The sequence below is a fragment of the Colletotrichum orchidophilum genome, assembly GCF_001831195.1.
Source record: "Colletotrichum orchidophilum strain IMI 309357 chromosome Unknown Scaffold_8.1, whole genome shotgun sequence".
In the NCBI taxonomy this organism is placed as follows: domain Eukaryota; kingdom Fungi; phylum Ascomycota; class Sordariomycetes; order Glomerellales; family Glomerellaceae; genus Colletotrichum; species Colletotrichum orchidophilum.
This window is the reverse complement of record NW_019172964.1, coordinates 285,419-298,604: the sequence shown is the minus strand read 5'-3', so window position 1 is coordinate 298,604 and position 13,186 is coordinate 285,419. Positions and strand designations below refer to the sequence as shown.

Sequence of the window (13,186 nt, the reverse complement as noted above, 5' to 3'; positions counted from 1 at the left end):
GTACATGGCCCCAGGCGCATGCATCCGTAAAGTAGATTATATTCGTACTGTGTACCGATACTAAAGGTGAGGTACGGCATCCTCACCTGCAGCAAGGGGAATGGAGGCATAGGTTGGGGTAATTAAGGTGGCGTACCTAGCGTGGTGTCTTGGGTGTTGCGCGCCGTGTCTACGTGTCTCTTGTCCCTCGGCTCGTTCATCTGAGACTCAATGCAATACGGGGTGGTAGTTCTCAAGCTGTGTTGTTGAGATTGCGAAGGGTACCTTAGTTGGGTAGGTAACGTATGGAGCTGATGCTGTACCCAACGGTAGGCAGCATTTGCTATCCATCATTAGCCATGAGCATCACCCTGATGACGCTGATGACGGCTGCTGCTGACAGCATCACCGAAGCAAGCGATGTGATGGCTTGATGTGTGACAGTGAGCCAGGACACGAACGCGGCCGAGTATCAAAACCGTGTTCCTCTGCCAGATTGTCAGCCTTTCCAGCAGATGCGACACCTCTCGTCTTTAGACAATGACTGCAATAAAACATAACTGGCCGCCGCCTTGGCTGGATTCTTTGTAGACTACAACTCTCAGATGCACAAAAATGGTTTGTGCCACTTTGCTGAAGAAGATGAGATACATTCTATTCCGCCTGCAAGACGAAGCTGGTCAGGGTGGCTGTCTGTACCTCATTTATTGATGATGAGAGGGGAGATCACCACACAATACATCAACACCCCACGTAATTCCACATTCTTGTCCATCGGTCAAAAGCAAATAGAATATCCGTAGACGTCAGGCATTTCTGGCTAACTATACAACTCTTGAGTAGAAGAGCCAGCAGTAAAATCAATCAATGCGACATTGATCACATCAGGCGCCAGTGACAGACTGACAAGACGAGGACCGGGAAGGTGCCGGTACGTATCGCCCGCCCGCCTGCCGCTTCTCGCCTTCCTCCTAGGAGCCACCCTGGATCCCCATTCCGTCGCTTCCCCCAGGCCAGCCCCAGCCAATGATGATGCCTCAAATAAGCGGATCGCCCAGTTTTGTGTTTTTTTGTGCCTGGGGGGCGCCGGGGGGGACTTGGAAAGGACCCGCCCACCGCCATGAAGAGCTTCGAGGTGCAGGAGCGCAGCGGCAGGACGGGCGGCGCTGGATCGCGTGGACCTGGCCCAAGGAGAGGGGAAGGGGCACTATGGATAGACGAGAAGAAATCTTGACGTGAAGCTTTTGGAGAGGGGCCCACCCAAAACCTGCCGACGACGGGACGATGGTGTTGGTGCATAATCAGCGCCAACTGCTACTGGGACGGGAGGTCATGTCACTCCCGTCACTCGCCACTTGCTGATGTTCCTTACCTTACCACATTAAGTTCCCCGTACAGACCTGAGGACGGGAGCTAAGTTGCGTGAGGTGCGCGGTGGTGGGAGCGTCGACACGATCCGGTCGGGCGCGTTAGGGTGGTCAGGGGCACCCTCCGTCAAGCAGGGTTCAGGTCCCCCAACCACCCGGCCTTTCTCCTTCCCCGTCCATGGATCACCGCTCGACCTGGCTGTTGGGCTGAGAGGGAAAGCGGGGACAGGAGGACCGACTGCCACCATTTCATGACTTGACTTTGGCTGCCACTGCTCTCGATATATCTTCCGGTTACAAGGCAGGAGAGAAAAGAAGAGGAATCGCCTTGTCCTACCATATGTCAAGAGGGGAAGAAGGTCGAGGGAAAGACCGTTGCGTCCTTCGGGGTAACTAAAGTACACTGCGCCTTCCTCGCCTCGAAATTGCAGGTGCATCCGTTGCCAATGGGGCATGAGTATCCGTACACAGGTACCTTACCTTGAGCCTTGACGCAAGCACAGCAAAATAGTAGGAACCTAACGGCTGTGTCACCATTCCCCTTCCATTGGAAAAGTCCCCACAAACAGCTCCTTCCCCAAACTCACCTCGCTCGCTCCCAGAGTAGGTACCAAGATCCTGTGCCTGCCCTGCGATAGCGACCCGCAAAAAGGCACGCTTCCGCAACTGCGCCAACGACGAAAAGGCTTTCCCGCGACCTTACCTCATTAGCTGGGATTCCAAGAAAGCTACTGAAAGTTACTGAAAGTTTCTCGGCCAACTCCACTCTAAGGTAGCATCTTCTTCTTGCCAACAATCGGCCTGCAGTCCCCTTAACCGCCGCATATTCATTGTCTCCTGTACTGCGATTCGTAGAAAATCAAGCACGTCTACCCGTACTGCTCGGGGCATCACCGTCCGGCGAGAGCCGAAAAAAAAGATGTTGCACCGCTTTCGCGAAGTCCCACAACAGGGGTCTGCCGGCAGCTATCCGCGCTCCTTCAAAAGAACAATCTGACCGCAACAAAGATGCAAGGGATTCGAACAGACCCCAGCCGCCAGAGGGCGGTGAAGCAGCAGAGACGACGGACAGATTTGCGCAAAGCCCTTCACCGATGACCCATCCCGACGCCTATTCGTCATGAATGCAAAGACCCCGAGTCCTTCGCACAACTTCTTCAATACCCTTGAGAGCAAGCCAACGTACTTGGAGGCCCTGGACCAACGGCAATCCACAATCATGACGGGATGCCTGCTTCGCCGTCTGACGCTGTGATTTTGTGCCAGGGCTCAGCACCGAACTTGCAAATACACATTGTCAGCGTGCCTAGGTCTCACCCTCCGTCAGCCACTCGTCCGTCGAAGTCTAGTGTATCCATACGCGCCGTTCGATATGCCTCACGCCCCAATATCTCATCCTTGCATCACATCACCAACTTGGGGGGTCAAAATGTGTCGGACTGATAACGGTTGGCCGAATCATCCCATGGGATCGACCACGTCGACTCGCCTGCCGCTGCCGTTCCGTGTATGGCGGGACTCCCCCTCGTCTTATGTGCGGCATGGCTATCCATCTGGTCCGTCACGCAACACCGCATCCTCCCGCCTTCTGCCAATCGCGGCGCTGAAGACTCTTCAGCCTGCCGACTATCAAATTGACAGCTCAACGCATGACGCCGGGATTGACAGGTTGGGGGAGTGCCCGCCAGCTGCAACCACTTCCGCCATTGTACATCGCTGCTGAACGACTTCACCAATCGCACGAAGGAATAACTTCGCATCGGTTGCTCCAGCTCGGTTTGGTCAAGGAATATGCACTGCACTCACCCAGTGGTTCAGTGGTATGCATTTGCAACTGCCAGCCCTCCAAATACCTCTGGTCAGATCTTCCCTTGTCGACATGGGACACAGCCAATGTCACTGCATCACACCGACATGGGTGACATTCACCTATAAGCTTCTTTCCAGACGGAACCGACCTTGACAAATGAAGGTAGCAGCTTTCCATGGTACTAACATAGGAATCTCCATGTCACGTCTTCCCAGCCCTTGCGCCGCGAAATCTTGATACTCTCGCCCACCCGGTTTCTCGCGGGCCGTCTCGTCGCTCCACCAAGGGGCGGGGCTTCCGCCGCAGGAACCTTGACTCCGTCCACGTCGAATCCAAGAGCCAGCACGCTGACAAACCCGAGGGTTTCTGTTTGAGCAAAGTACCGGCCGGGACATAGATGACGGCCTCCTCCGAACGGGATCAGTGCCCCACGTCTCCGTTTCTCCTCCTGGGGTTCGACGTCAACGAATCGCTCCGGCATGAAAGAGGCGGCGTCATCGCCCCAAATCTCCGGCATAAAGTGAGTGACGCTCGCCGACCACTGCATGTTTGTGCCCTTCTTCAACAGGTATTGACGACCATCCGCGTCTTCTAGAGTCGCATCCTTCATGACACTTCGGTTTCCTATTTGCGCACTGTACAATCTCAGAACTTCGCGGAAGCAGGCGACCAGGAAGGGGCAGTCTGCCTCCAGGCTTTTAGCGTCGATTGTCACGTCTCGCCCTGTTTCACTCCTCGTCACCACGGCCACTGGGAGAACTTCTTGCCGGATACGCTCAGTGTACTCTAGCCTCGAGAACACCTCGGCAAAGGTCCAGAACAGGTTCAGCGCCGTATTCAAGGTTGCGGCAAAAGGAATGAGAAACTCAATTTGGGAGAGATCCTCAGATGGCATCCCCAGCTCACGGAAATACTTGGCCCGGTCTTGAAGAATCTTCGCCACGTTCGAATTCTCGTCTTTCTGTGCCTCATAGAAGGGCCTTATGAGATCTTTCATCCGCTTTCGGGCAGCGACAGCCTTGGGGGCAACCAAATTCGGCGCAATCTTCATCATCAAAAGCCCCATTCCTTTCTCAAATGTCCTGCTTGATGTCAGTCTATTTCAGGTTATGAAGTTCACGCTCTTCTCACCAGAGATCCTCAAGCTTCTCGGCATCCCACATGTTGTCATTCCCGTACAAAGCAGTCGCTGTCGCCATGGATAAGGTGCCCTTGATCCATTGAAACCAATCGGGCAATTCGAGTGCGCTCATGAGGTTGATTGTATTCAACACCCCTGCCAAATATTCTAAAGCAGCATAATTCATCTTTTGCAGCGCCTCCTGTCTTAGGTTTGACGCCATCGTTTTTCCAACCTGTCCCAGGACTCCCGGTTGTAGAAAGATGTCGTGGTGATGCTTTGGGAGATCCAGCACGACCGACGAGGCTTCGATTAGGAAAGGCTCGAAAGAGATGTCTCCGTGACACATCGCCGCTGCGATCAGATAGGGCGAGTTAGCCACGTACATCTTGCCGTGCAATATGGGCAATGTGCAAATCGGCATCGGCTTTTCTTTGCTATACACTCCGGTCAGCGAAACCCTAGGCTTTTTTATTTTTCTTTTTGGATGATCCGAAAACATACTACAATCTGGCATAGAAGCTGCCCGACTCCCTGACGAGAGAAATGATATGCCCGAGGACTGGAAGCCTTGGGCGGAGCACAGGAGGTTCGCGAGGATCGAAGTTGGGATACAGGAGCTTCTTAAGCACCAAGGCCAGCGGTAACAACAGCAATGCCGCCGTCGCCATTGTCATCATCGGATAACTCCTGCCGGCTTGAAGCTCAGCGCCTTCAGCTCCATTGTCTGCCATCTTGCAAGGATCGACTAAGCCAGCACGATTCACGGTTGTGAGGATAGAAGCGGGAAGCTGTAGTTGCCAGTAGGGTTGGATCGAGGCGTACGGTACCGTTATAAAACATAACATCCCCCCCCTCCCTATTGTCAGGCGTGCCAGGGAGGTTGCATATTGGGGCTGATGGGCACACACAGTCAGCACTAAAAACGCCTCTTGGGACAAGCTCGTTACCAAAGACGCCGGCCGATCATCTAGGCGGCGAGATTTCTTATTCGAACCGCAGAGTCAGAGCTGCTATCTCCGCAAGCCTTGAGAAAATTCCATCAAGGTCGTGATCAGCTCAGGTCCCTTCGGGGGCTGTCAGCCGCATCTCCACCTGCATTCGATGCTCTCCCTTCACATTTCGACCTCCCAGAAGCTTTGCCAGACCTCGTGAAGTTGTGCCGTCGGGTGCCTCAGCAGTAACACCATCGCATCAACTACCCAGGATGACAACTGCCGCACTGGCGTGAGAACGAACAAGCAATGTCTGATTCGACAGATATTCAGAAGAGTAGTCCCTCAGCTGAGGGCCGAAGACGTGCGGCTCGAGAAGAAAAGGCCCTTGCGATGGGATCCTCCAGTCTAACCTATTCTGATGGTGACAGGCGATGATCTGCATCCACGCTCGAGCATGACAGCTCTCTCACTCTTTGACACGACCTAAGCCCAGGTGTGTAATCCGCGTATGGGACCTTGAGGCGGGTTTTCTGCCGAAGTGGCCGTGACCCTGTGGAGCTTCATTCCAGAAATTGTCTGACCTGCTCGCTGCATAGCAGTTTGAGATCATTGACAGCATACGGCCTCCAGATCGAGCTGTCTCAAACGCCATCCGAACCCCCGGCAACTCTTGCCCACACATTACGGCAATGATGAACCAGCCGGTTTCTACAGGCGGCTTCGAAGCGGACTCATTTGTCATTATACATTCACCGCTGTTCGAGATCCCGCAACAAGAACGCCTTACGGCCATCCTAGCTACATGAAGTATAGTTCGTAAGGAATGTCCCAGGCGAACGGCCGGGCTACCCCTCCTAGCCCGTCACTTTGGCTAGGCGGGCAGCTGCATCCAAACGCAGCCCGCGAGAGTTCGAGGCTGCAGCTCCGGCTTTGCCTTCGACGCACCAACCAGCTCAGATCCAGCCAATGTGCAGCCGCGGCATCAGCGTCGCAAACCCAACGGGGTACCCAAGTGCTACGATTCTATGTCAATGCACATCATCTTAGCTTACGGCTATAGTGCGAAACATCTTTGGATTTGTTTCAAACCTAGATGGCACTGTCAATGTCGTCTATGACGATCCATATTGCAGAAGAAAGCGTTAACTGAGCTCCAGTGTTAACAACGGCCAATGTCAACTCGACCAGTCTTCGTCTCTGTAGGTGGAAGCACTCCGTGCCATAACATAAGATTGCCTAATGACATACACGCTGTGCGCCCTCGACACAAGTACAGCCTCACCTTTCTATGTGGTCCTCTCTGCGGCCTGGCTCCTGTGTGGAAGCTCATTCTACAGGTACCTTGGCTCTCGAAATCGAGGTGCTAGGGCACGCGCGAACACACAAGAAGAATATTTCCATTGTTGCTGAACAATAGACTTCGCACTGAGTCGGCCACGCGCATCGTTATGTCCAAGTAACCTCGCACTGGCAGCTGTCTCCTCACCTGGGGCGAACGGAATGCCAACCCAGTGCTGCAAGCCGTACCTCGGTATCGGATCCCTGCATGGCAACAGCCTTCTGATGCTCACTCTGCCCGCTGTTCGGTCAGCTCCAGCCTCTCACGCATCGCTACTCGGGTTTCTGTCACCCCGTTGTCACAGCGGGGGACGTGCGGCATTGAAGTTGAGTTTGCGTCAGGACAGCCATGCATCCCTGACAAGGTCAAGCATCTCCCCAAGTTCTGACGTTTCGCATATTGAACTAAACGGATTGTTTTAAAAACAGGTAGTCAGCCCACCGCGATCTGCTCTCCCGCGCCACTCTCCGCCCGCCTATCTACCGGGACAAAATTTACGAACTTCCAATCCGAACAAGAGGAGCGCAAAGGGCAGAACGTCTGCAAACGAGCTTTTGTACCGATAGAATGCCGAAGGGCTCAAGGCAATATCACGGAAAGACGAAGAACGGGTGCCGACAGTGCAAGAAGCGCCGTGTCAAGGTATGGAAAGATTCAACTCATTAAAGCGGGTTGGCATGGGCAAGAAGCGTTCCGTCAATATCGGGACCAACTGATGACTTGCATGTCGAAGTCCCGGTTTATTGGGTTCTCTCCAGTCAGCCAGTCACGGTGTTGGTTAGCCGAACAAGACATGATCGCCGTCTTGGCCCCCAATACTATTACATTGTATCTTTCGGGGCTTTCTTTTGCTGACTGATTTTGGGCGGTAGTGCGACTGCGTCGGTCCTGTATGCGCCAATTGTCGCCGTCGCCAAGAACACTGCAGTTATCTTGGACTGCTCGCAGACGCCCTGAACCGCGAGAATGGAGAGAAAGCTAGCGATGCCCTGAGCATGGTCCGCCGTGCAGCCACGGTCGCGGCACATGCGTCTTCGCGGGATGCCCTCAGCGCCTCATTACCTGCCGAGAAGCTCCGTGCCGACGAGGCCGAGCTCAAGCACCACTTTCTGAACGAAGCCTGGTTCACATTTTCGTTACAGAGCGATCCCCGAAAGTGCGACGTGTGGTCGCGATGGGTGCCCCAGCTGGCGTCCCGCAACGTATTTATACACCAGAGCATGCTCTCCATCGCGGCTCTACATCTTTGCTACCTCGAGCCGCCAAATACGAAGCGGTACTACTCGATGGCTTGTCAACACGCCATACAAGCGAGCAACTACTTTAGGCTTGCTGTTCCTCAGGTCACGGAGGAGAACTGGCTAGCAACCTTTGTATTTTCCATGTGCAACGGCATTTTTGGGTACTACCGGCCCTTTGCTGACGAGAAGGTGATGGGACAAGCCAACACGTTTGAGCCCTGCAAAGCCCTCACAGTAATGCGGGTGGCGGCCAGGTTTTCGGATACGGTCACACCACACGTCTACAAGAGCCCGATTCGCGATAAGCTGGCACAAGTAGACATCAAAGAATGGCGCGACAGCAGCGATGTACTGTTACGACTGCCCCTGCTAAAGATTGCCAAGTTCGTCGAGTTCCTGTGTCTTGGTCCCGAGTCGACCGGAGTACAAGTCGAGGACATCAAGATATGCCTAGGCGCTTTGGGTGCGCTCAAATCCTGGATCATGTCCCTTCCCGGGCGGCCGAGGGTATGGAAGCACTTCATCATCTGGCCGTCACTAGTGTCGGAGCAGTACCTCTCGCTCCTGAGGCTCAAAGAGCCCGTGGCACTGATGATCTTTGTTACCTGGATCGAGGTCATGTTCCTTGCGCCCAAGAGATGGTTTCTCATGCCCTGGTACGACCGCGGGCACGCCAGCGCGATGGCGGAGCTCGGGAAGCAAGTGGATACACCAGCCCGTCGTTTCTGGGACGTGCTACAGGCCGAGGACAGTCAGTCTGATACCACAGGAGAGGATTCTGAAGGAAGCGTGGAGTGGGCGAGTAGTCCTTCCATTGCCAGGAGCGACGACGGAGGGCGACGGAGAGGTGGCATCGTCTTGTTGTCAAATGGAGAGGAATATGTCGGGCAGGAAAAGGGCTGCAGTGGTAGCAAAGCCTACCTGGGCGCTCCGGCATTGGCGCAAAAGGCAAACTGATGAGAGTCAATCAGGCATCTCTTGCTGCGCGCAGTCACCGTTCCCGTTCCCTGCGCCGTTTCAAAGGCTTTATGGTTCCTTGAACCCGTTAGATGGACCTTGCACATGCAATCTGGCCGAAGGAGGGGTTTTGATATTCATCAGGGGCTACGCGAGACCAAGCGTAGGGACTGGCCACGATAAAATCTCGGTGTGGCCAGTTTGCCGCCCTGGCAAGATGCGACAGTTACATCGTCCTTCATCACGCAAAGAGCAACTATATCCCACGATAATCTGTCTGGAGGCAAGTCGAAGCACAGATTTTAACTACTGATGCCACTGTTGTGTGCCTATAATCGCAGACAATCCTCGAGATGGGCCCAATGGGCGGGCCATTGAGAGCAAGCAGACGCATACAAGGTGACTTCATGTGTCACTCCGGCACCCTGCAACGATGAGATTTAATAACATGAATATTAAAAACTTTTGTTTCACAGCAGAGCCACATTGATACGTTGCTTCCTGTGAATAGGTGGTTTATTAATGACAATGGCATGAAGATCACCCGCCTATGGAGCAGTTGGCTGTTGCAAACTTGGCCAGGATGTGCTCGATGCATGCACGCACATTCGCTGCGCGTATTGCTGGGTCGATCAAAGTGTCATTATACAGTAGACCAAACCTACAACAGCGCTTAACTTCAGCAACCACTCACAAATAGCGGAATGTATTTGGTCGTTCCCACCAAGAGGATTAGTGGATGGCTCCGAGACGCCACAAGTTAGATTGGTCGTATTTCTCGTATTTCTGGTGCGCGACTTTTCAGGCCATAGTAGCGTTTCTTGTATGTACCTTGGGTACTCATCCACGTTTACGTACACATCTGGTACCCAGGCGCCAGTGCCTCTAACAGCAACTCCGCGTGCCTGGGATAGCCGCCCCGCCCGTCCGTGTGCCCGTGTCTTGCCACTGGTGGAGTGACGGCATGCAGGCGGGAGGTTTCGTCCGGCCTCGGCGGGCGGGTAGAAAACTTTCCTCTGTGTCTCGTTGGTTTGGAGGGACGAATTTCTCATGACCGCTTCGTAGAATTCAAACGAAATTTGCTACAGACACTCGTTTGCTCTGCGGCAATTTATCACCCATGCCGAGTATCAGGTAACATCTCAGCACAGCTCGGCGGGAGTTCACGGCGCGGCGGGGGATTGCAGGGCTACCGATCCCGGAGGCGGGTGCCATCGGCTTTCGGGAATGACTCCGCCGTTGGGGTTCAACGACAACTGTCAGGCCCCGTAGACCCCACCCACAACAGGCGACTAGTAAACGACACCCGTCATAGGGCGCAGGAGTACAGGAGGTTATGTGTACAAAGTGGTGCCCGTTGAGGCGAAGCGCGAGGTGAGCTGGGGCCCGGTACCTACCTACTTGCTGGCAGATGGGCCGATCCCGCCCTAGAATGCAAGCCGAGAAAGCGGGCGGGAGAAAAAGAGCTCAGGGTTGCGCATGTATGATGTGTTTGAATTACCCCGCAAGCGATAGTGTAAGGTTTGTGCGGTGTGTTTCTTATCAATGGTCTATATAATGAGCTTATATCTCGGCGTGCTCTATCACTTTGGGAATCCCGTTCCTGGTAAACCATTGATTTCATCGACCAACTCCAGCATACACACAAACAGTAGGCCCAAATCCGTGTGACCGAACGCATACAGACTGACACCTTTACAGGAGGCTTCTGCCACACAAATACTTTCACAAGTATGTGAACACCATGATGCGCAATTGCATGAGCCGGTGCCCACCAGAGCGCAGACGTCGCTGCCATCTCTTCCCATGATGAGCCAGCGACTGATGCCGACGGTGTGGCTGAGAATATACGGCCTTGAACTTGATCTGGATAATACCAGCGAAAGGATCATGCACCCTAACACAAGCAGATTATATTCCACAAACACTCGTCGAAAATTCCCCTTTCGAAACCCGAGACAACAAGCACAATGGCTCCTCCCGCTGCGATCTCCCCCATTCGCGACTACGCCGTCCCCGTGATGGCCGGCAAGACCAAGTCCGCCTCCGTCGCCGTCAACACTTCCTCCGCCACCACCAAGGTGGAGGACATGTTTGGCAAGTGGGACACCTTCACCTTTGCTCCCATCCGCGAGTCCCAGGTCTCGCGCGCCATGACGCGCCGCTACTTCTCCGACCTCGACACCTACGCCGAATCGGACATTGTCATCGTCGGCGCCGGGTCCTGCGGCCTCAGCACGGCCTACGTCCTCGCTAAAGCCCGCCCGGACCTCAAGATCGCCATCGTCGAGGCCGGCGTCGCGCCGGGCGGCGGCGCCTGGCTGGGCGGCCAGCTCTTCTCCGCCATGGTGATGCGGAAGCCCGCCGAGGTGTTCTTGGACGAGGTCGGTGTGCCGTACGAGGACGAGGGCGACTTTGTCGTCGTCAAGCACGCTGCGCTCTTTACGAGCACGGTCATGAGCAAGGTGTTGCAGTTTTCCAACGTGAAGCTGTTCAACGCCACCACGGTGGAGGACCTGATTACCCGCAAGAACGAGGATGGCAGTTTGCGGGTCGCGGGTGTGGTGACGAACTGGACGCTCGTGTCGATGCATCACGACGACCAGAGCTGCATGGACCCCAACACCATCAACGCGCCGCTCGTGGTGTCGACGACGGGCCACGACGGTCCGTTTGGTGCGTTTTGCGTCAAGAGGCTTGTGAGCATGAAGCAGATTGAGCAGTTGGGCGGTATGCGGGGTTTGGACATGCAGAGTGCCGAGGACGCGATTGTCAAGGGGACGAGGGAGATTGTGCCTGGGTTGATTGTTGGCGGGATGGAGTTGAGCGAGGTTGATGGTGCCAACCGCATGGGTAAGTTCTTCTTTACGCCTGTTGAAGACTTGAGAGTTGTGGTGATTACTGACGATAAACCTAGGTCCGACTTTTGGTGCCATGGCCCTTTCTGGTGTCAAGGCTGCCGAGGAGGCTCTTGCTATCATCGATGCCCGCAAGAAGCAGAATGAGCTCTGAGCTGGTTAGGTCGGCCGAGTTGGGGAGATTCTCACGCTCTTTTATCCGAGTAGTGTGTTTCCAGTCACTCGCTCTTTCCGGTTAGGTAAGTCTGGGTTATGATGACACGAGGTTGGATACTCTGTCAGGGCTTGAGATAAAAACAAGATGAAAATGTCCAAGTACAAATTGAATACAATCACTCTTTTGGCACAATCATTTGAGACGTGCTGTTAACGTTTAATGTAAAGTGACTACGAGTCGGTATCTTGACCAATGTGTAGCCATAGAATCTAAGCATTTCTGCGTTTGAGTCATTTGACTCTAGGTTCAAAGCGTCTCTATGTTCAATTATTTCAAGCAGCTTCCCTAAAGCGTTCAATCCCAACGAGCAACAGCTGGCACAGCCCCGGCCATAAACAACCCTTTCGTACCATCGCATAAAACTTATATTCCCAACCTGGACAAGGCTATGAAAAGGAAGATGCCTCAGCGTCAACACAACGATTTCATGGATTTTATTTCTCATTGCTTGGGAAAACGCGAGAAAACAGCAATGCCTTGCCGAAAAGGGGGATCTCTTCGCCAGTGACTCTCATAGCGAGTTGGACTCAGGCCCGAGCTTCGGAGGGAATTGAGGCCGTTTTGAGAAACGAGACACAGAAGAGGATGCTAAGAAGGCGTAAGAGGGTCCGCCAGGGAATAAAATGCCTCGAGCAGTCCATCCAAGAGGAGGCACAGTACCGCGGCCTTATCATGGAGCTCGAGCAGATCCTTAGGGATCACTACGTGATTAGATATCTCAACTGTCGTGCCAAAGACCTGCCGGCACTAGACATCAGATTCGGCGTTGGGAGATATATACCGCAGGAGATTGCGGACGCGTAGTATCGACAGGGTTGGAAGATGATTTCCAAATAGTCCGACTTGATCCAGGAAGTTGACTAAGATCAAGCTGGCTAGGGTTGACTTTTAGACATTGTGCGAGAAAAGATGCCGACTGAGGCACTCCAACCACTACACACATATGATCTGATGGAGTCGGTAGCCCGAACTTGCCAAGCGGGTATGCCACGACGCTACATACTTGCAGAGACGCCTCAGCAGGCCGGGCGATGCGGGATTTTGGCTTCTGGTGGAGCAGAAGGTCAAAGATATGAACCTTGACATCTTCGTAGATCATCGTCGGTATCTCAACTCGACTGATTATTGGTGCGTCATGCTGATTGAAGCAGCCCGTGACGTGAGATATTTCGCCTACGCAAAGGGATAGCCCTAGACCACAGAATGAAGGGCGAGGGCGCGTCTTAAACTCGACGTGTAAATAGAGAGTAGACAATACCACACGACTCGCATGAAGGTACAAAGTCTGAATTTGATTGCAGCCCCTACATTTTCAGAGTTTCCGTCCCGCGCGTGAGTCCTGCCCTATCCTGATGTTAAT

General features: G+C 53.9%; 4 protein-coding genes across 4 annotated transcripts; 3 read left to right on the top strand and 1 right to left on the bottom strand.

The window, feature by feature from the left end:
• Positions 1-3,337: 3,337 nt before the first annotated feature.
• CORC01_01548 (prostacyclin synthase) lies at positions 3,338-5,010 on the bottom strand (the record flags this gene model as incomplete). The annotated part of the gene is made up of 3 exons (XM_022613202.1): positions 3,338-4,238; positions 4,288-4,713; positions 4,781-5,010. 3 exons carry the CDS (start codon positions 5,008-5,010, stop codon positions 3,338-3,340), a joined length of 1,557 nt encoding a protein of 518 aa, XP_022480301.1.
• A 2,110-nt stretch (positions 5,011-7,120) lies between these two features.
• Positions 7,121-8,751, top strand: CORC01_01547 (uncharacterized protein; the record flags this gene model as incomplete). The annotated part of the gene is made up of 2 exons (XM_022613201.1): positions 7,121-7,195; positions 7,426-8,751. 2 exons carry the CDS (start codon positions 7,121-7,123, stop codon positions 8,749-8,751), a joined length of 1,401 nt encoding a protein of 466 aa, XP_022480300.1.
• A 1,806-nt stretch (positions 8,752-10,557) lies between these two features.
• On the top strand, positions 10,558-11,763 carry CORC01_01546 (thiazole biosynthetic enzyme; the record flags this gene model as incomplete). Its single annotated transcript, XM_022613200.1, has 3 exons — positions 10,558-10,584; positions 10,662-11,604; positions 11,669-11,763. The coding sequence occupies 3 exons, from the start codon at positions 10,558-10,560 to the stop codon at positions 11,761-11,763; spliced, it is 1,065 nt and encodes a 354-aa protein (XP_022480299.1).
• Positions 11,764-12,411: 648 nt separating this feature from the next.
• Positions 12,412-12,630, top strand: CORC01_01545 (uncharacterized protein; the record flags this gene model as incomplete). Its single annotated transcript, XM_022613199.1, has 1 exon — positions 12,412-12,630. One exon carries the CDS (start codon positions 12,412-12,414, stop codon positions 12,628-12,630), a length of 219 nt encoding a protein of 72 aa, XP_022480298.1.
• Positions 12,631-13,186: the final 556 nt, after the last annotated feature.